Source organism: Lynx canadensis, chromosome B1 (assembly GCF_007474595.2).
Source record: "Lynx canadensis isolate LIC74 chromosome B1, mLynCan4.pri.v2, whole genome shotgun sequence".
Classification (NCBI taxonomy): Eukaryota; Metazoa; Chordata; class Mammalia; order Carnivora; family Felidae; genus Lynx; species Lynx canadensis.
Genome location: NC_044306.2, coordinates 155,718,191 through 155,741,981, shown reverse-complemented (window position 1 = coordinate 155,741,981; position 23,791 = coordinate 155,718,191). Strand labels below are relative to the sequence as shown.

At 35.7% G+C, this 23,791-nt stretch overlaps 1 protein-coding gene across 10 annotated transcripts in view; it reads left to right on the top strand.

Annotated features, from left to right (window-relative positions):
- The window catches only part of ADGRL3 (adhesion G protein-coupled receptor L3), an 820,040-nt gene that overhangs the window by 709,446 nt on the left and 86,803 nt on the right, over positions 1 to 23,791 (top strand). For all 10 annotated transcript variants that reach the window (XM_030313795.1, XM_030313793.1, XM_030313791.1 and 7 more), the window contains 2 exons: positions 18,521 to 18,730; positions 21,777 to 21,997. In XM_030313795.1, the coding sequence (XP_030169655.1) occupies positions 18,521 to 18,730; positions 21,777 to 21,997 (431 nt within the window). The remainder of the gene's footprint in view (positions 1 to 18,520; positions 18,731 to 21,776; positions 21,998 to 23,791) is intronic.

The following is a 23,791-nucleotide window of genomic DNA, read 5'->3' as shown; positions in this document are numbered from 1 at the left end:
TAGGTATTAAGCCCCAGTTTGGTGATTTAGCCTAAGTGATGCCATTTGGGGGTCTGTGGTTTCTTCAACAATAGCTGGGTCAATTGAGGCAGGTTAAAAAAGGAAGGAGCTGCTTCTACCATAGGGTGGCAATCTTGCTGGTTAATTATTTGTGAGTTTGCTTCTATTATCTATTGTCTATTCTTTAATAAGATTGTAATAAATGCTTTAAAATAAGGTTGACCATTTATATCACCTCTAGCTCCTTCCTCGACTCACATTGTAATTCTTTGAGAGATTAAAAAAACAAAAAACAAAAAACACAACCTTCCGGGGCACCTGGGTGGCTCAGTTGGTTGAGTGTCAACTTCAGCTCAGGTCACAGACTCATGGTTGGAGCTCACATGGAGCTCGCTGCTGTCTGTGCAGAGCCTGCTTTGGATCTTCTGTCTCCCTCTCTCTCTGCCCCTTCCCCACTTGGGGGAGGCTCTCTCTCTCAAAAATATATAAATGTTGAAAATAAATAAAGAATAACAAAAAATTAAAAAAAAACCTTTTTCCTGTCAGTTCAACTCAATATTGATTTTTATTATTTTTAAAAGTCTTTACTTTCCTTAGTTTGATGTTTGCATCTCTTTCTTCTTCTGTGTTTTGTGTATTGTCCCCACCCCAACTTCACTCCAGTCCAAGTATAAGCATTGATTTTGCTGTTTGAAATCATTGCATTTATTTCTTTATTTGGTAGTGATTCAAAATAGTGACAATTTAGAAAACTTTAGTGTCATATCATAGATTCTGTGTCAAATATTTTATAGTTAAACTTTTACTAGGCTCGAAGAAGATAGTTTTATGTTGCAAGTTTCAACGGTTGCTCCTGAAGGAAAGTACTTATTTTTTTAAAAAGAGTATTTTTATTTATTCTTTAAATGCCAAAATAAAAATTATTTTGAATTTAAGCAATGATTTTATTAGTGAAAAAATAAAATGCTTAGTTCATGATATTTAAGGTTATATACTTCTATTACCAAATTTTTATGCTCATTTTTTAAATTTTACCATATAAATTTTTTTTACTTTTTTAATTTTACCACTCAATATAGGATGATGGGACTGAGGGAGCGGTAGAGATTAAAAATCATAATTGGCATATAGTACTTTAAACTATGTGTTTATTTAAAGAAAAAAAAAACTAGAAGCTGATAGGTTGAATACCTTCCAAATACGGGATATTCCACAAAAAAGAAAATGGTCAAACATGTAAGACTTTGTTATATTACTTATCTTGAATAGTAACTTTATATTAAAAAATTGACAACCTTTTTGGAACCAAGAATTATTCTTGGATTTTCGTAGTGAACCATTTTATAATGATGTATTTCCTTCATAGGTTTATTAAAATTTGAAATTATTTCTTGGCTAGTATGCTGTTTTATTGTCTACCTGTCTCACTATACACTAGTGTGGTATTAAGGGCAGAGAGATGAAAGAGTCAGCCATGCAGATCATCTGGGGAAACACTGTTCCAGGTACATGGGACAAGAACAATATCCTGAACCAAGGGTGATTCTGATGTGTTTGAGGAGCTTTAAGAAGAACAGTGTAGGGGCGCCTGGGTGGCGCAGTCGGTTAAGCGTCCGACTTCAGCCAGGTCACGATCTCGCGGTCCGTGAGTTCGAGCCCCGCGTCAGGCTCTGGGCTGATGGCTCGGAGCCTGGAGCCTGTTTCCGATTCTGTGTCTCCCTCTCTCTCTGCCCCTCCCCCGTTCATGCTCTGTCTCTCTCTGTCCCAAAAATAAATAAACGTTGAAAAAAAAAATTTAAAAAAAAAAAAAAAAAAAGAAGAACAGTGTAGTGGGAGTGGAAAGAGTAAGAGAGAAAGTGTGTTAGTGGAAAAAGCCAAAGGGTCTAGAATGGAAGGTTTTATAGGACCTCAGAATGAATTTGGGTGCAGGTTTTACTCAAAGTACAATGGAAAGCTGCAGGAGAGTTTTGAGCATATGTTATATAAGTAATATATTAAATGGCTTATATCTACAAGTTTGAAATACATACGAAACTTCAGCCATACCCAGACCTTAAATGTTATATATACTTCCTTAAAGTGTGGGTTAGTTTTTACACTGAGGAATATATACTTTGCAAGGTAGCTTATCTCTTTTAGTTCCTCTGAATTTTAAGTTCCTTGAAATCAGTTACTATATTTAGTCTGAAGTCCAACTTACCTAGAACTAAGTCTGTACCAATTTGTGATTTTCTAGAACTCATTACATTTTTGTCTAGGCATTAATTTGTCTAAGTTAATTTGTCCAAGAAGCAACACATCCCTTTTAGTTAATGAAAGAACGACAGCACCACCTTCCTCAGTGACCTACACCCCTCCCTCTGTACCAGACACTTGCAAACACACATCTTTTAATTTCCTAGGTCAGAGAGAATATTTACGATTTCATATCACTGTGAGCAGTAGGCAAGGGAGATATTTCAAAATATGAGTGAAATATCTCTCACCACCATGGCTCCCAGAGTACCACATGACCTCAACTCTAATGCTCCTTTGCATAAATAAGGAATGAAGAGTGCTGTCTCCCTGTCACTTCCCTCTAATCTACACTGGATCACCAACTGCCTACAGTCTTTTTCGTGTGACTTCTGATGAAGTTGCTCTAAAAGGGGGAAATTATTAGAAGAGGAAAATTTTATGGATTCTTCCCTCTATCTCTGTACAGGATAGGGAGGAAAAGAAGAAAGGTAACCTATCTGGTGATAGCAAGGAGGATACTTTTTTGCATATGTGTTTGAGAAGAGGAATTGGCAACTGGCCAGTGTCAAACTTCTTAAGTTTGTGAAAGGAGCAGGTACATCCAAAATTAGCTATTTATTGGGGCGCCTGGGTGGCTCAGTCGGTTAAGCGTCCGACTTCCGCTCGGGTCATGATCTCAAGGTCTGTGAGTTCGAGCCCCACATCTGGCTCTGTGCTGACAGCTCGGAGCCTGGAGCCTGTTTTGGATTCTGTGTCTCCCTCTTTCTCTCTCCTCCCCCGCTTATACTCTGTCTCTCTCTTCTCAAAAATAAATAAACGTTAAAAAATTTTTTTAAATAAAAAAACCAAAATTAGCTATTTATAGAGAGAGAACAGCTGAAATTATGGATTTGAAGGAAAATAAACCATTAAAAATTCTTCTTTCTTTTTTCTTTAAGTTTATTTATTTTGAGAGAAAGAACACAAGAGGGGGAGGGGCAGACAGAGAGGGAGAGAGAGGATGCCATCAGCACAGAGCCCAACACGGGGCTCTAACACAGGAACCCGGATCATTACCTGAGCCAAGATCAAGAATTGGACACTTAACAGACTGAACCACTCAGGTGCCCTTGTTAAAAATTCTTCTATCACTTTTTTCTCTAGTCTTTTTATAGAACTTTTATTAAAGAGTTGAAGGGGACCTGGGTGGCTCAGTCAGATAAATGTCTGACTCTTGATCTCAGCCCAGTCGTTTTCTCATGGTTTGTGGGATGGAGCCCTATACCAGGCTCTGTGCTGAGCCTGAAGCCTGCTTGGGATTTCCTCTCTTTCCCTCTCTGTTTGTTCCTTCCCTCATTCTCTCTCTCTCTCTCTCTCTCTCTTTCTCTCTCAAAATAAATAAATAAATGTTTTTTAAAAGTTGAAAGAATGGTACAATAAACAACAAATATACAATAAATTTATACACCATTTTTCTGAAGTTACATTTAAATTTTTGCTGCATTTGACTCTGACTTTTATGTGTATGTATGCATATATATTTAGCAGTATTGTTTGATTTTTCCAAAGTAAATTACTGACTTTATAATACTTAATTCCTAAGTCTTCCAGCATACATGTTTTAAGAACACAGACATTCTGTCTGTTCCATAAATGCACACAGGAAATTCAACATTGATAAAGTACTACCCTCTAGTACAGAAGCCATTACAATTTTTTCCAATACTTCTAATAATGTCCTTTATAGCCTTTGATTTTCCATGTAGGTCCCAATTAAGAATCACACTTTGCCTTTAATTGCCACATCTATTTAGCCTTATTTAATGTAGAAGTTTTCCTACCTGTTTTTGTCTTTCAGGAAAAGAACATTTCGTAGAATTCAGGCCATTTGTCCTGTAGGATGTTCCACAATTTCAATCTTTCTGATTATTTTCTCATAATTAGATTTGGGTTAAACATTTTTGGCAAGAAAACCCTGTGGGCAATGCTATATATCCTTCCTCTTGCATCAAGAGGCCCCTTATTAGAACATTGAATAGGACATTGAACTTTTTGTAACTAAGACGAATCTGTTGAAATATATTTGAAAACTTGATTTTATTAATCTCATTTTAAAAATTGTAATGTGTTTACTATACCCTTTATTTGTTTCTCAAGTAGTTGATGATTGTCTTTGTGAGAGGCAAAGCTTATGGTCTAATTAGTAATACAGATAAGTAATCACTAAAATCAGAATTTCGTGAGAAGTGTCTTATCATTGTGGTACAGGATGCTATGGAAACACATCAGAACAAGCTTTAACTTGTCCTTGAAGTGTCAAGGGATATGTTCTAGATGAAGGCACATAACTGTTTAAGCAAAATGAGAGAGACAGGGTTGAAGTAGCATGAAATGAGCCTAGGTTTTTGTGGTTTTAAAGTATATTTTTTCAGTAAAATTTGTATTTTTAAGAGTACTAATAACACTCTCTCTGTTTTAGTTCTGGGTTGTAGTGGAATTTTTAAGTAGAAAGAGACCGTGGTCTTCTCATACCCAGAGTGGATCCTCATACTTACAATTTTTAGGTTCTTTATCATCTTTAGTAAATAAGCTTGACTAAGAATAGGAACTGGAGATTCATCTGCAGTTCTAGTGAGAAATATTTTATAAGAAATAAGTAATGAAGGTGTGCCTGGGTGGCTCAGTTTGTTAAGTGTCCCACATGGTCTCACAGTTCGTGTGTTCAAGCCCCACATCGGGCTCTGTGTTGACAGTTCAGAGCCTGGAGCCTGCCTCACATTCTGTGTGTCTCTCTCTCTGCACCCCCCCCCCAAAGATAAATAAACATAAAAAAAAAGATAAGTAATCAAGTTTATGGAGATTCCAAAGCTGGATATTGGGTGAGGACTTCCCCTCTCAGAAAGGGCACCATATCCTATAATGATAGGGATGGATATCATGTCTCTAATGTCTACATACATTGTTTCATTTAGCTCACAATACCACAATAGGTATTATCATCATAATTTATTTGCCCACTTTATAATCTGAAGAGAACTTAGAATGAGAATTAAAAATCAGGAGACTTAGAGTCATGATTCCCATTCAAAGGAAATTGCTTCTTGTTCTCAGGCAAATCATTTGAACTTCCTGTTCCTACTATTAAATCAGTTACATAAGACTAGTAATTTTTTCTAACATTATCTCAGGATTATTTTAGGGATTGAATAAAAAAATATTAAAATCATGTTGAGAATTATAAACTTTACTGAAAAGTTTTTTAAGTTTATTTATTATTTTTTTTATTTTTTTTTCAACGTTTATTTATTTTTGGGACAGAGAGAGACAGAGCATGAACGGGGGAGGGGCAGAGAGAGAGGGAGACACAGAATCGGAAACAGGCTCCAGGCTCTGAGCCATCAGCCCAGAGCCCGACGCGGGGCTCGAACTCCCGGACCGCGAGATCGTGACCTGGCTGAAGTCAGACACTTAACCGACTGCGCCACCCAGGCGCCCCATAAGCTTATTTATTTATTGAGAGAGAGAGAACCAGCAGGGGAAGGGCAGAGAGAGAGGGGGACAGAGGATCCGAAGTGGGCTCCATGCCGACAGCCAGAGGGCCAGCAGAGAGCTAGCAGAGAGTCTGATGTGGGGCTTGAACTCATGAACTGTGAGGCCATGACCTGTGCCAAAGTCAGATGCTTAGCCAACTGAGACACCCAGATGCCCCACTTAAAATATTTTTTAATTCACTATATGCTTGCCTGACCTCCAAACCCTTGAGCTCTTGAGCCTGGGAATACTTAGCTGTCAAGACCCAAATATTTAGTTTTATTTCTAATAAATTATAATGATTTTTATATACCCCTGCACAGCTAAGTTTTCCCTAAAAAAGAGAAGAGTGTAGGCCAGTGCTTTGCATCAATTTTTGAAGTGACAGATTCTTTTTTTTACAATGAAATAGCCAATACTAGATCTGCAGCAAGATATTATCATAACTGCATATAACTTTCCAGCCGTTCAAAGTGTTGGTTAGACGGACATTGTCAATTCCTGCACTATCAGCACTCCCAAATTCCATCTAAGTGAAATTATAAATCAATACTAATACAACCAATACATAATCTTTTTTATTGATTGTGTCTCTTCTTCATTCGTGCAACAATTTTTGGCACCGACTGACTGAAAGAATTATTTTTTTAATTATTTTAAATATAATGACTTTACTTACACAATTTTCCCATGCTTAAGGAGGTATAATCAACCAACCAAGCAAATAAACTAAGCATAAAAACCTTCTCCATTCTAATGTCCTAAAAATATCCTCAATTGCTTATACTGTTCTTCATTAGAACTAGTTGATGTGTTTACTAACTGTATTCTATTTGTTCCAGATCACAAAATTTTACTTTCTTTTCTAACATTGACACTATTCAGCGATTGTTCTTCTTTTCGCCTAGCCTATTTCATTCCATTGTGTGTAGTAAATAAAGTGATAAAGCTAGAGAACTATTGGACTCCAGAGGAATTAGGCTAGGTTTTCCAGAATAGTTATTTATATAGCTTTCTAAGGTAGGCAACTAGGTCTACTTGTATAAATGAGATTTGAAAAGCATTTGAACAAAGATATGGCTGAACTGAACCACTTTTCCTAACTTGTTATAGACAATTCAAAGAATTGCCGGTTTACTACATGTATCCGCATAGTGTAAGCATTACTATTTAAAGGTTTTCTATGGTCGCTTGCTTACTGATTTAACTACCAGTTCATAGAACTTTTAAGATGTTAATTTTGTAAAATTTAATGTTAGCTCAAGTTATTGTCTATAGGCCTGTGTGGTAATTGTCCCCAGGGTTATTATCTGGAAGACCCCTATTCTGTTTAAAATGCAATAAATTTTTTCATGAGAGTGGAAAAAAGAAAGCCTAGTTACTAGCCCGTTTTTCTTTCTCCTGAAATTGCTTTAGTTAAGAAAATCAAATGAAAATGGAATAATGGAGTAAAAATAAGAGGTGTGCACGTGTGTGTGTATCTGAGTGTTTATATCTACATTCTGTTTTATTTAGTACCTGAAGTATAGCAGGCATACAAGGAATATTCTTAGCTTGAATCTACCAAAATTTTAGTAGATATTTAGGGTTTGGTGTAGTTTCTATCTGTATGGTTTTCATAATCTAGTTATGCAAAATTACTTTCTCTTTTAAACCTAAGTTGATTTGTTTCTATTTTAAAACTTTTCTTTCTTATTGTGGTGAATTTATCTTTGCTTACATGCGGAAGGAAATTACTGGATGAGAAGAATGATACATATATAACAATGAACATATCTGCATAATTCAAGTCTGGCTATTCCATTGTTTCCTTTCATTGTTCTTCAGCTCCTCTATGATATTCCATATCATCTATCCCCTTTAAGATGTAGTTTCAAAAATTGTGTGTGTGTGTGTGTGTGTGTGTGTGTGTGTGTTAATGGAAACAATCTTAGTAGAGATTATCCATTTTGTATGAGAATTAGGAAATTTGCTGAATAATCACTGGCAAACCGTGTTAATAAAACTGTTAGATTTAATCATTGCATTCAAAGGATATTTTAAGGAAGGTTTTACCTTTGAAAGCCTGGCCCTGTCCATTTCTAAGGAACTTAGTAAAATTGGTCAGAAAAGGAATATGGGAGAGGATCTGTGGTTCTCTCCACTGTTGGTGAAGTTGTTAAGAGCATGGAGTAGTTGGCCACCAGAGTGAGCAACTTTTTGGAGAGCTCGTTGGGAAACAGCACTACCAGATCAAAAATATACTTAATATTTAATGAGTAATTATGTACATCTGTGTTATTGCTACTGAATAATGACATTAATAGTTTTTAACACTAATTAATAGTAGGGCTAATAAGTGTGAAAAACTATAAAACATTTTTATATGTGTCTTTCTGTCCTCTGATACTGTGAATTTTATTGGATATTTAAATTTTGGGACTATGTTATTGTGTATTTTTAAGATATGTAAGTGTGAGACTTCAAAAAGTTAGTACATAATTAAACAGATATGACTCATATTTTTTTAATTTTTTTATGTTTATTTTTGAGAGAGAAAGGCACACATACAGAGTGTGAGTGGGGATGGGCAGAGAGAGGAGGAGACACAGCACAGAGCCTGACGTGGGGCTCAGAACCACAAACCGTGAGATCATGACCTGAATTGAAGTCGATGTTAACCGTCTGAGTCACCCAGGCACTCCCTTAAAAAAATTATATTTATTTTTGAGAGAGAGAGAGATTACTCATATTTAATAGAAATAGCTCTGACATGTTTCTTTCTTTTTCTGTCTTTTTTTTTTGAGAATTAAAATTGAATAAAGTCAGAAGTAAAATTCACTTTGACCTATGGTTCTGCTCTTACCAAGCCCATATTACATACATTCCTAGTATTATGTTTTATCCAATGTGATGACATCAAACTAAATATCTTCTCAACAGAAATGTTGAGCCTAGGGGTGCCTGACTGAGTTGATAGAGCATAAAACTCTTGATCTTGGGGTTATGAGTTCAAGCCCCACATTGGGTGTAGAGATTACTTAAAAATAAAACCTTCAAGAAAAATATTGACCATAGAATACAAAGGATTTTATTTAATATCTTTACCTAATAGGTTTTCAGACTTGTAGGAATTAGTTCTCATCTCTCTAAATATGCCCTTCCACTTTGTATCTAGAAGCTTCTTTTGGTAGACCAGCTGTTTGTCAATCAGTTCTTTTGCATCTGTGAATTCATCTCTGTGTCCAAAATATTCATCATTTTTAAACACATCCAAGCACACTGGTTGTTAAATAATGTAAAACACTATCAAGGATAATGGTTTTAAAGCAGTGAGGTGACTTTACTTTATGAAATCAAGATTGGTTTCCAAATAATAATAAAGGTTTTAATAAAGGAATGAGAAAGTCCTGTTTAACTTGATTGCCCTTTCTGGTGACTTTTTTTTTTTTTTTTTTTTTGGAAAATCTTAAATCCCCAAAAATGTTTTCTCTGTATGGGATTTTGTCCTAACCTACACAGAAATTCATGCAACTCAAATGGAGTCAGTCTATCTTTTTCTCGGTCCCTTATAGCTTTTTCAGAGTTCAGTAGCTTTGGAGAAACATCATAAAAATTTGTTTTATTATAATCTTTTTCTTCATTCTTATCTGTCATATAAGACATTCTTAGGGAATGTCATTAGGGAAATTAGGGAAAGACATTCTTCTTGTCCCACACTTTGAAAATATGATTTTATAGAAGGCCAATATTCTCACGTCTTCTCTATGGCCAGCAGCAATGATATCCATCTTGTAGGTACATGTCTTAGGAGACTGTCTCCTTCCCTTTCTAGAAAATTTTTAAAAAAAGAAGAAAAGGAAAAAAAAACACCTATGCCCATTTTGAGGGAACTGAAAAATGACCAAAAAGTTTCATTATGAAACTTCATTATCATAGTAAGCAAACCACATCTCCTTATAGCTACCTTGTGTACAAGGTATACAGGACATTTAGTAGGTAAGAAGTTTATAGGCTGGATTGACTTTTCCAAAATTTACATTTGCACTGTCTATTGAATATGCACGTAGATGCGCAAAGTCTATTTTGTGCCTGGACAACGTGTCAACAATCTTTCGTTTTATGTCTTCTGAAGTTCCATTAAAACTTTTATAGAAATCAAGAAAATGATTTCAAACTCCATGTTTCGGGACACCTGGGTGGCTCAGTCGGTTAAGTGTCCCGCTCTTGATTTGGGCTCAGGTCATGATCTCACAATTAGGGAGTTCAAGCCCTGCATTGTGCTTGTCAGCACAGAACCTTCTTGGACTTTTCTCTCTTCTTTTCTCTCTGCCCCTCCCCTCTCACACAGGTTCTCTCTCTCTCTCTCTCTCTCTCTCTCTCTCTCTCTCAAAAATAAACATTAAAAAAAAAGAAAGTTCAAACCCCATGTTTCAAATCAAAATACCTAAGAGCTAGGGGAAACATATTTTGTTGCCATGATTCAATATGTCACCTGATATACTAGAGAAAGTATGGTCATTGGTTAAGATCTGACAGAATCAGCTCTACACTATGAAGGGACAAAACATTGGCTATCCAAATTTCCCCTTCTGTTTTCTCACAGCACTGCAATGTGCAATCTCCAAGTCAGGAACAAAACAATAATGGGAACAAACAGTAATGAATGTTTATTCTTATGGTATAGTCCAATGCATTCAATGAGTGTTCATTTCAACTGAGCATTCCTGTCTTTTTTGGGGGGAGATTAAAAAAAAAAACTTTTGGTTTTATAAAAACTTTCCTGCCTCATCCTAAACTTGTGAGATTCAACCTCCATATCCACATTCATACAACCTTCTCTCTCATGTGTAGTCCCAAATTTATTTCTGCATATTGTACGAAATGCTCTACTTTGCTTACTTCTCCAATATGGTTTCATGAATTCTTCCATGTGTCTTTAAAATAGCACAGTTGTTTGGCCTGTTTTAGTATTGTCATCTTATTATATTATTGTCATTCTCAGTTTCAGTAATGAATTGTTAGAAACATGGTCACAATATTTACAGTGTTAAGACTTGAAGTAGCACAAAGCACCATACAAATCAATCCATACAAAGCAATGGATACATACAAATGGATACATACCAAAATCAATCCAAAGTCAAAGAGGAAGACATGATCACAAGCAGTGAAGCTGTTATCACTCAGAGGGATGCAACATTGGATGATCCGATACTGGGAAGTGCAAATAACGGATGCCAACATCAAGAGTCAGGGTGAAAAACAGCAGGAGTCGCTAAAGAAAATGGGTAATCAATGCTACATGAATTTGACACTGCAGATACTATAGCTTCCAGCCTGTGTTCAGCCAGACTATCATACAGATTTTATAATTTTCTCCCAAACTTCTGAAGCATCTCTAAAGGCTGAGATCCTTTCATGAAGGATCTTTCCCAGCATTCGAGAACATAAAGCTAGGATAGTCCTGAGCAAACCTCGACAGTTACTTACCCTACCACTAATCCTTTCTCTGTTGCATACTAGGTGAATCATCTGGAGTAAATTACTTGTTCTTTGTGCTTCAGTTCCTTCATCTATAACTTGGAGATAATAATAATATCACATCATAATGTTTTATGTGATTGCATATCCTAATAAAACAAATAAGCACTTCTAACACGGTATGACATTTTAAAAGTTATGTTTTGGCTATCGTCATCATCATCACCTTACTTTACTTAGAAACACTAAGGATGGAATTTTCTGTCTGCCTAGCTTCATTCCCTACCCTCATCCCAGATACTTATAAAATCTTCTTTCTTATTTACTGCGCAGTCATTTCATTGCCTTTGAAAAGTTCTAACTCATCACTAATCTATTATTGGTTCATCAACTTTAATCTACCCTTTTTAACCTATTACTGTGTTTAACGCAGCGCCAGTAAGATACTTACTTAGTTCCTACATTTTCTACTATCTTCTTTTCTGTTTCCTTATTTTCTGGTGGTTGTAAATTTGGCTCACCAAATATGGTGAATTAAATATTTTTTTTAATTCAAAGCAAGAAAATGTCAAATAACTTTGAGGCTGCTATGCTACACTTTTGAAACCAAGATTTGCTGAATAAGTTCCATTGAATCCAAAGGACAGTTGGTTATGTATGTTTTTGTGTGCTCTTAGGTGCCAGTATCTCTCTCTTAGCAATAAACGCCTGAAAATATTTAGATTGTTTTTTTTTTCAATGTAATACAAATCTGAAAAATTTTGCTGATTTTTGGTTAATTTACTGTGAAAATATTAAATGCGGTTATGTTGTTCGTCTCACTGTCTTACTCAACTTTGACCTTCATCTTCTTCCACAAGGAAATCCTAATTTCCTGAGTGCATTGAACCCTTTATTTTTGCAAGCATTTGCAGAGTGAACTGTGTCTGATGACCTGTCTCCCAAGAGTTAGAGCAATGCTAGGAACTGATTTACACAGTTTACACAACATTCATCAGAAAATAGCCTTTTGTAACCTTACTGGCCTTATGCTTTTGTGATATATTAATAGCAAAGCAAGTGCTCATATTTTTGCAAAAAAGAAAGAAAGAAAATTTATTTTAGTTATGTTCCAAAATATTTCAGAAAGAGATAATGTTTAAGAGGCAATTTAAAAAATCATATTATTATGCTTTAACAAATCTGACTGAACATTTAAATGATACATTATTATGCAGAAAGTTAAACAGGTTCTTGATAATTACTGGCCCAGAATTAATAATTATATGGAGTGATTGTTCAAGTAGTGTCTAGAAAATATAACTTTCTAAAATTATGATAAAAGAAAAACCATCCGGAGGGTTTACAAATTAATTCACATAGTTCATGTCCCATCTGGAAACACTTATGCAGTTAAAATGAAAAACATTTCACAATCTATTTCTCCATCTTGTTTGTTGACTTGCCTTTTGGACAATAAAGTTAGAAACATCAAGACTTCCACCAAAGGTCTTAGTGTACTCAGATTAATTATTTTAAAATCATGAGACGAAAGTCACGTTTTCCTTTTCCATAAATTTGGATTTAGTTTCATTAAATGTACCTGTTTGTATCTTTGAGTATTTTACATTGAAAGAGTGTCTTCCACAAAACATCATTGTGTAGGGCATTTTTTCCCCCAAATGTGACACTCACCCTTTTGTGACATTTGTGTTACTCTCTAAGCTCTCCATCGTGATAGGCAAAGCAAATTCACTGAGACAAACAGAAAACAGAAAATCACAAACTTTGTGTAGGTTTGACAAAATATTTGGCATTTCAAATATGAATAGAAATGTCATAGAAAACCTGAAAAACAAATATTGTTTTAATAAAAATTTCTTTCTAGAGAGTATAGAATCATTTCATTTTCCAAAAGTATCTTCTTTCTGGAATATCATTCTGGGAATCATTCTGTCATTCTGCTTGAAGACTTCCTTTCACACCTCTCCATCTTCTCTTAAGAAGTTAACCTCCTTGAATCTTTTGATTTTTTGTCTTAAAAAAATTTTTTGTGAGTTTTTCAAGAATTCTTCCCAACAGATTATAGTAATCTATGTATGGTCAGACTCTGGGGGGGGGGGGGGCGATTAGGTATATATCTCCCGTTGCTACTTTGTCTTTTTGTTATAGGTTAAAGAAGAATATAAAGGTGAAATTGAGCACCTTTGTGTTATATTATGTAAAAGTTATAAACACATTTGTGCAATAGTGTATGTAGAATTCAGATTCTAAAGTTAAAATCTGCCTCCTTCAGATAATGCAGGCACTTTGTGACCTTAATTCATCAATAGCACAAATATAATTAACATAAAATAAACTGGCAATGTTACAAAGCGAACTTAGGTAATTCATCAGTTGGTTGGGATAATGTTTTGTGTCCAATGTTTAATGTTAGTTAAATGTTAGTTAAAATAACATTAACATTTATTCTTGTCACAGTTATTATTTTTCTGATCCAACCCTTATCATTCATACAGACTTTTGATTATTTAAATGAAGGTCAAACAAGAAAATAATCCAGACTATTTTCAAATTCAAAAAGGAAATAAGAGGGGCACTTGGGTGGCTCAGTCGGTTAGGCGTCCTACTTCAGCTCAGGTCATGATCTCACAGTTTGGAGTTCAAGCCCCACATCAGGCTCTGTGCTGATGGCTGGGAGCCTGGAGCCTGCTTTGGATTCTGTGTCTCCCTTTCTCTCTGTCCCTCCCTGGCTCACTCTCTGTCTCTCTCTCTCAAAAATAAATAAATATTAAAAATTTTTAAAAAGGAAATAAGAAACATTGACTTTCTTGCTTTCATATATAGTATCTTAATTACTTATCACAAGACGCTGAAGCCTCAGTCATTTTATCTCTATGTGTATGGGGCTTTTGATACTCAAAAGGTTAAGTAGTTGTTCAAGGTAACAATTGTGAAGTTAGAGTGGCAGGGTTAAATCCATGCCTTGAGACCCTAAGACTTATTTCTGAAGTCTTCTTGCTTCGTTGCATAGTTTGGCCTCCATTGTCATAATTAATGTAACACCTTGACGTTTCAACATATCTTAAAATATTATGGTGTAACATCCTTCTCATTCTTCAGCTCTAATTTTCTTTATCTTTTAGTTAAGATTTTAGAGTGTGTGATTTAAAAACCAAAGAGTTCCAAAGATTGTGCAATGGACAGTGTGACACAAATTTTAGTTTATAATTTAAATCCATTCTAGAAGATGGGGATAATTAGAGAGTCATTCAATCAACATATTAATTGTGCATCCACTCTATGGTATATAATTTTGTGTTATACCTGTGGATACAATTGTGATTAGAAAGATAAAACAATTTATTCTCTTGGAGTATAATTTCTAGAGGGAGACACACACAGTATACAAGCAATATTAACAAAATATATACTGTAGATAAGTGCTGATGAGAAAAATAATGCAGGAAAAGTAATAGAGAAAGAGTCAGAATGGGGAAAATGTGGTTGCAATTTCAGATATGGTGACTCAGAAAAACTATGAGAAGGTACCATTTGAAAGAGGGACTGAAAGAGGGTATCAAGTAAGCCATGCAGCTGCCTTTTGGAAGAGCATTCCAGGCGAAGGGAAGAGCAAATGCAAAGATTCTGAGCCTGGAATGTCTTTGACATATTCAAAGAACGGAGCAGGACAACTCGGTGGAATTAACTGAATGAAGGGGAGAATAGGAAATGCCATGGAGATGCTGACGTTATAGTGCCTTGCAGACCTTTGAAAGACTGGTTTTTACTGTCATTGAGATAGAAGACATTGGATGCCTTTCATCAATGAGTCATATCATCTGAATTATATTTAAAAATAATCTCTCTTCCCTGTTGTAGAGGGAAGGGGGGTGAGGATCAAAGTGGGGAGGTCAGTTAGGGGGCTACTAAAAAAATGGATGGCTGCAACCACTTTGGTGTAGTTGAAGTGATGGGCATATACCAGCTTTAGAAGGCAGAGCCCACAAGATGTCCTGGTGGATAAAGTGTGGCATGTGAAAGAGAAGAATCAACGTGACTCATAAGTTTTTGGCAAGAATACCTCAAAGAATGTTGTTGTTGTTGTTTACTGAAATGGGAAAACAGAGGGAAGAAAAGTTTGTTTGCAGGGTGGAGGGAGAAACAGGATATGATGAGGATCTCAGTTTTTAACATGTAATACTTGAAACCTTTTTAAGCATTCAGTGGAGATTAAAGGGATGTTAAACCTATACTGATACAGGTAATTCAGCTCTAAGGCATTTGGTCTAAGCAGAGTGCGATTATCATCATCATTCAAAAACAAATATTTATTAAGGATTTTTCATTTGTCAAACCTAGTAGTACTACATGTTGGGTTAAAACATTAATAAGATATTAGATTAATAAGATTTCAAGGCACATAATGTTATGTATAGTACATGTTATAAGTGATTGAGTTATATAGTGCTCACAAACATCAAACCTTGGAAATAAGAATACTTGATCGATCATCATACTGTTATACCATGCCTAAGAGTTTTATTCAATTGGCCATCCTCTTGAAGGGGATGTGGTTTTTTTCATAGCTTGGCCTTCTGAAAGTTCTGTTATGGTACGCTATGATAAAGAAGGCTATACTTACAGCTTTTATTGGCATTTAATATCCATTGTTCTTTTCCTTTCATCTTATTTATAAAATTCAAGTGGTGAGTTGTATCCTGAAGGGCGCTGCTATCACAGTATAGTAAGCACAGGGTGGTTGGTGTTGATGATTTCTGAGCTAGACACTAATACCTGAAAGGTGAATTCATCACTAGACTTTTTTTGTTCTGTCTTTGAGTGTAATGTACTTTTTCTACTGATGTTTTGACATCTGGTATTCTTAATAACTCTGCATGGGGTTTTTGATGGACTTATGAAGGCACTGAGTAAAGTAAATACATTTCTAATAATGCAACTACCCAGACAAAGGAAGGGGTTTTTTGGTCTTTCTTTCTTTCTTTCTTTCTTTCTTTCTTTCTTTCTTTCTTTTCTTTCTCTTTCTCTCTCTCTCTCTCTCTGTCTCTCTCTCTCTCTCTCTCTGTCTCTCTCTCTCTCTTGTTAGTATTTTAGGTCTTTAGGATACATTTGAGTATGTATTATACCTGCCATCTTTCCCATTATAGAAGACTGCTGTGCTGAACATTGGTGCTTGATACTCAAACACAGCATCTTTCCTTTGAGTCAAAGAAGAGAGCAAATAGCCCTCTGTTCAGGGAACCGGGTAGCACTAACCACTCTCCACATTCAAATAGTAAAAGTAATTTAAGCTATCTGAGACCCAACACTATGTTAGTAGTGTCCCCTGGAGAACAAAGCAGTTAAAGCAAAATTTCATGTAGTTTTCTTTTCATGATTTCAGCTCCTTCCGAGAAATATACCTAGAGTTATGCAGGAATATTTCAAAACGGTTTCATTGACAGTGTGCTAGCAGAGTTCTGTATCAAATAACAACTGTGAAGTCTCATCTGGCAATCTGAGAAGAGCTATGATTTAGGTTACAGCATAGGGACTCACTTGTAAGAATTTTCATATTCAGAATAATCTTTGTATGACGTTTGTAAAAAACCTAAAAGTATGAAGTTTGAATAGACACAAGTAACACTGGAAAACCTGGATATTTATGTATTTTGAAAGTGAGTTAACAGTGTGGAAGACAACCAAATGTAGTAACCTCCATCCTAAAATAACAAGCAACATGTATGATCTACACAGTGGAAAAAGATGTCAATTAGAAATGCATTTCTTTGTTTTTAACTAAAAAATTTCCCATCCTCATATTACGCTTGCACTGCTTATGCACATATCCATAAAAATCGAAGTCACTGTGTTTTTTGTCCTTTAAAATTTTGTATAAATGGCATCATACAGATCCCTTTGCCACTTACATTTTTAAAAAATCTAATGTTAGGTTTTTGAGAAGAAGTCCTACTTATGGAAGTTAGGTCTTCAGGGCTTTTCCAGAAACCTGTGAAGAAAAGAGGCATTGACAGTCATGGACAATTTCTGAACTCTGCTCCAATACCTTGGCATGCTGCTGTGTTGGGCCACTATATATTCTAATGCTTCACAGAAGTGTTTTGGGTAGAGTCAGTCTACCATAGGGAAGGAATAGAGTCTGGAATCTTGGACCAAGGACAGAAACGAGATAGTACAAAGAACAAGGAACATGGATGGTATGGAACTCTCAAGATTATTTTAACAGAACCAAAAAAAAAATTGCAGTTTTAGTACAGAAGCTTTTATGAGCTTTTTCTTTTTCTTAGCTCTATCTGTTTTATGCTGCTATGGGGTATAGTAATACTGAATGCTTATTTTCCATCTATGTATAACAGGCTCTATTCATGCAAACCCGTCAAGGATCAAACTTCCTGATCTCCTTAAGCCATTCAATATGAATATAAATCCAGTGTATATCCTCACTCTTTTAGATCTTCCACTAAATAAATGGTGCGCATATGTGGCTGTTCATCAGAATTAACTGGGAATCTTTATAAAAATACATACTTTTATGAACTCAACCTTGGAAATTTTAATAAAGAACCTACAGAACAGAGGAATTGTATTTTTTTTATTAAAAAATCCCTTGGTGATTGAAAAAGCATTTCAGTTGAGACACCACTTCCTTAAGCATATAGCTTAATTTTTTATTTTTTTATTTTTTTTTTTTTTTTTTAAATTTTTTTTTCAACGTTTATTTATTTTTGGGACAGAGAGAGACAGAGCATGAACGGGGGAGGGGCAGAGAGAGAGGGAGACACAGAATCGGAAACAGGCTCCAGGCTCTGAGCCATCAGCCCAGAGCCTGACGCGGGGCTCGAACTCACGGACCGCGAGATCGTGACCTGGCTGAAGTCGGACGCTTAACCGACTGCGCCACCCAGGCGCCCCTAGCTTAATTTTTTAAATAGAGTATTCCCTAGTGGGAGTTGTCAAAGAATTAACCTAAAAAAGTGATATGAGTTGAAAAAATAAAATTTTCCCTGAAATCTTAGGCCAGAATTAAGTTAGGTTGCTTCAACCATTTGCATCCTAAAAGCATATTTAATCAAGAAAGGTACAAACACTGCTGACATCCCTGAATAGCAAACTGATTTAAACCTCAGAAAATATAAAATCTTTTACCTGTGGACTAGAAAACCTGAACAATTAAGTTATCTTATTCATTGTGTGTGCATAGGATATTTAGCGTATTATGATAATCATGCTTCATGAATCCAGGCCCTCATAAGACTTCACAATCTGTTATGCATAAGTGCAACTTATGGCTTTTCTGTTGTATTTCCAGCACAGTGATGCGGTCCATGACCTTCTTCTGGATGTGATCACGTGGGTTGGAATTTTGCTGTCCCTTGTTTGTCTCCTGATTTGCATCTTCACATTTTGCTTTTTCCGTGGGCTCCAGAGTGACCGTAACACCATCCACAAGAACCTCTGCATCAGCCTTTTTGTAGCTGAACTGCTCTTCCTGATTGGGATCAACCGAACGGACCAACCAGTAAGCAGCTTCCACTGATGTTAGGAAAAAATGTATCCATCTCCAGCTTTCTAATACCCAAAATATTCTTGTTTGAAAGTATCCTCTCTTCTAGTTGTCTAAGATAATTCTTAATTTTCAGATCTTACTCAGTTTCCCTTTTTCATACCCCATTGTTGTAAAGAGGCAGTGAATGTTAGGGATGTATGAATGTGCATTTCTTGAGAAATTCTGTTCGTAACCTTGCAATTCTAAGGAACTGTATCTCCTCATTAGTTTGTATGGGTGGGTGTTTGTTTCATTTTGTTTTTATCAGAGCAGAATGTTGATGAATGTTAAATACAATCATGTGGGGAATTGAAGAATATCTCTCCTGATAGATACAATTGTTATTTTTCAAAGTTTATCACATACTCTTTTTTTTCAAGTTTATTTATTTATTTATTTTAGTAATCTTTACACCCGGTGTGGGGCTCCAACCCACAACCCTGATAAGAGTTGTATGCTTTCCTGACTGAGCCAGCCAGGTGCCCCCATCATATACTTAAAAAAAAAATCAGTTTATATCATGTTAAAAACTTCATGTATAAAATGAGTTTTTTTAATTGACCTATTTGGAAAATAGTTTAAACCGTAGGTCATTTTTAGAATTTATAAACTCTTCCCAAATTTTGTTTGACACACATTTGTGCAAGTTCTGTTTTTACATCTTTAATGCCAGCTTTGTACTTTACTACTATGTTCAGTCATCAGAAAATGAAAGAGAGGAAGGAAAGAAGTAAAAGTAAAAGGGGGAAACGAACTGCACCAGCCAACTGTTTGGGGTGAAACCAAACAGAAAACGTGAATAACAGATAGTATCTAATTATTCAACAGAGTCTATGCCTGCTTATACTTTTTGTGAGGCCCGTTCTATTTACTTAGGATTCATGCACATAGCGCAAGTTTGCTTCATGACTAAACTGCAGTTGAGAAAAAAAACTTCCATTTTTTTAGAGATGTGTAGGCATAATAAATAATTCATTCCCTTAATGCTGTTCTCTGGTTTGTGTCCATAAGTATGGAGTACTTTACAATAAAAATGCAGTTGGATTCATGTTTGTGATTACACATTCATGATTAATGGCTGTAAAGGGTACAATTATGGTGATTTTACTTTTAATTGGTTATCATACACAAATGTGACAGCTTTTCCCATAAATGCATACATATGAATAAGCAATCAAAGTGCACATTGCTTTCCCAAAAGAGTTAAGTCTTCTGATAACAAAAATTAATAGTTGAGGTTCTAACTCTAAAAAGCAAGAAATGGAAAACTGTGCTATTTCCAAGAAGAAATCATTTCATTCTCTTGTTAACCTGCAATTCAAATGCTGTGTGATTTCTTTTCATTTAGAAACCTTATTCATACTTTTGTTTCCTAATGTACATATGGTATGACAAACTTCACCACACGTTGTGTGCTGCACAAACTAACTTCTGACAAGTAGCCTAGAGAACAAAGATTGATATGAAAAAGTTGAGTAGAGTGCATCTTAGCCCAACTTGTCTTTCTTCTTGTTGCTGGATAAGTGTCCTCTTCCTGCCTTTTCTACGGTGAGTAGGCACGGCTTTGTCTCTAGCCTGGTGATGTGAGACATCCTCATCGCCATCTCTCTTACTTGGTGAAACTGACTTGGCCTTTGTCTCTGTCTCAAGGATCATACTTATCATTGAATCTGTAATAATCTGATGATTTCTATAAATTTGTTGCCTTTTTCTAGTAGGAGCTATAGATTTTTAACTAGAATTTCTTAAATTAAAAACAAAGACTGCTGCTTCCCCAAGGAGTGAGAATTCCAGAACTCACATAAGAAAATGAATATATGGTCAGCTGAAACTCGTAGTGCCTTAGAGAATATGCCAAAGTAGGGGCTGGCTGTCTTCTAGGCCAACATTTTTTATGATAACAAAAAAAAAAAAAAAAGAAAGAAGGAAAGAAAGAAAGAAAGAAAGAAAGAGAAAGAAAGAAAGAAAAAGAAAGGAAGAAATAGAGGGAAAGAAAGTACTCTGGAGCCTTCTATTTTATTTTATTTTAAACCTACTTTTATACTTTTTAGTATGAACTTCCCAATGCCACCTTAAATCCTTTCTGAAATCAAGCAGGGAAGAAATAAACAAGCAAATAATAATAATGAACTGGTGATCCCATCACAAAATACTATAATTATTTTATTTTTATTTTTTAATCGTTATTTATTTTGAGAGAGACAGCAAGCATGAGCAGGGGAGGAGCAGAGAGAGAGGGAGAGAGAGAATCCCAAGCAGGCCCCATGCCATCAGCACAGAGCCCACTGCAGGGTTGCAACCTAGGAACTAGGAGATGGTGACCTGAGCTGAGACTGAGTCAGATGCTCAACCAACTGAGCCATCTAGGCGCCCCTCATTTTGAATTTTAAGAGCTTTTATTCTCCTTGGTTTTATTGTTTCTCTTTCATTTACAATTGAAGAATTTAATATGTTAGAACACCCATGATTAAGGCCAAGAAAAATAATTCATAGTTATATTTTTAAAACTTTAATCTCAGAAATAATTATCAATAACTAGGCTCTTATTAGAACTTTTTCCTAAATTTTATTATTTTTCCTTATAATACTATGCTGTCATCTGTAAGACATTATTAGTAGAATGTTAAATATAGTTTTGAAAGGTAGGTTATACTTAATTAGGTTTTAATATCTGAAATTTAAGAATCTTATTTAGGTTATTTTTTGACAGACCTATTGTATTACCGCAGTCTTGATAAAATTTTTTTTAAGTTTATTTTTATTCACTTTGAGAGAGAGAGAGAGAGAGAGAGAGAGAGGGAGAGAGACAGGATCCCAAGCAGGCTCCATGCCATCAGCACAGAGCCCAATGCGGAGCTCAAACTCACAAACCGTGAGATCATGACCTGAGCCGAAATCAAGAATCAGACGTTTAACTGACTGAGCCACCCGGGCGCCCTGATAAATATTTGTTTTGATGTTATGGTAGTTGGTGATATTTCGTTTGGTTGTCATTCAAATCATTTGTTCTCTTTCCTAGATTGCCTGTGCAGTTTTTGCTGCCCTACTACATTTCTTCTTCTTGGCGGCCTTCACCTGGATGTTCCTGGAGGGAGTGCAACTCTATATCATGCTGGTGGAGGTTTTTGAGAGTGAGCATTCACGGAGGAAATACTTTTACCTGGTTGGCTATGGGATGCCTGCGCTCATAGTGGCTGTGTCCGCGGCGGTAGACTACAGGAGTTATGGAACAGATAAAGTGTGAGTTTATGTTTTCTTTCCTTTTTCTTTTTCTTTTCTCTTTTGAAATCTAGTTGAAATAAATGCCTTGTATTTTCTTGGAAGCTAAGGTCTTTATATCACCTCATAGCAATAGATGTTTGAACTGGAGAAGCAAATGGGAGTAATTCAGTTCATGAGTATACTTTTGTTATGAGGTAGAAAGAGGAAAAACCTTGAGATTCAGTATGATTCTGTTAGAAAAGAACTTAATTGTCCCACAACTACATCATACCCTTGAGTAATTATAAGAAGATGATTTTTAATATCTTTCAGAGCATTGAGACATTTGTCAAATGTAGAACTAGCTATGTCAGAAACTGTGTATTCAGAGGACAGTGTAGTCCCTGATATTAATGGCTTCTGCTCTTCCTTACCTGTCAGTTCTAGTTACTGGAAATAAATTTATATCATTAACAGCAAGAGAGACAATAGGAACAGGGGCAGCTTGTATTTTTCCCTTTTTTTTTCCCTAGGTAAGTATTGGGTCAGAGAGATGAATTTTGGTTTCAGTGTACGTTCAAATTGGTGAGACATACATGTAGAGATGTCCAACATACTGGAAAGGAATTCAGTGAAAAATATTTTTGTAATCCACATCAATATAACAGTTGGAACCCTGAGCATGAATGAAAGTTTCAATAGAAAAACATTAGAAAGAAGACCAAGATAGATCTCTGATGAATACCCACATTTAGGACAGAGATTGAGGCGGGAAAATAAAAATAGAGAAAGGCGAGAGGTGACCAGAGCCTTGAAAGAGAATCATGAGGAAAATGAGAAGGCAGTTTCAGGATGGTGTTTCAGAACACCATCTGTAGTGTTCTATATCAAAGATAATTCAAGTAGGATAAGCACTGAGGAAAAATGATTTGTCCTTTGCAACAATTATTTTGCTAGTCCTGGAAGCAGAAACCAAATTGGAAGATTCAAAGAGAGAAGTCAATAGCAAGATAGTAGAGTTTTCAAGTATTACCTGCACCCTGAAAAAGTTTGAGAAATAATGAAAGGATTAACTCATGATAACAGTAGTGAAGAAGAATTTTTAAAAATAAAGTCCGAAGAATGTCTAGGGTGGGAAGAGTCAAGTTGATAGGAGGAGACTAATAGAGAGAAAATATCTTATGCTTCATTTGTATTTAATATAGAGAGAGGCTGAATGAAAAGGAAAGGTCCTGGGGGATAGAAAGGCATAAGATTGTACATAAGATTAGGAAAACCTTATTTAATAACGAAAGTGGCATTGGAATTCACGTGGTCCAAGACATTAATTTTACAGATGAAAAAAAAATCAAAGATCAGATGATTAATTGCCTGGCCCATGATGCTAGAGCTAGTTAGTGGCAGATGTGTGTGATAAAACAGGTCAGATTTATTTCCACTAAACTAGGATGTTTTGGGAAGAGTAAAATGACCCCTCTCTTCTGAGATGAGTATGAAGGAAAGAAAAGATAAGATAAATTTCAAAGTGGAAGAACTTTTCCATCAAGCAGAAGAACCTGACTTCGGCTGAGTGAATAGGTGAGGTCATTTGGAGAGGACAGGAGATTTGAAAAGCCTTGAAATGAGCACTATGGAAAATGTGTTAAGGAGCCAATTAGACATTAATAAGATTTCCAAGCAGTAGTGAAGGCTCAGATGAGGTTAGATAACATCAATTTGTACAGAAGTTAATAAGCCAAATTTCATGACTTGCCACCAGCAATCAGCAGCCTGAATATGCTGGCAATAAAGCAGCTCACTTCCCAGAAGAGAGAATTCATAAGGAGAGAAGAC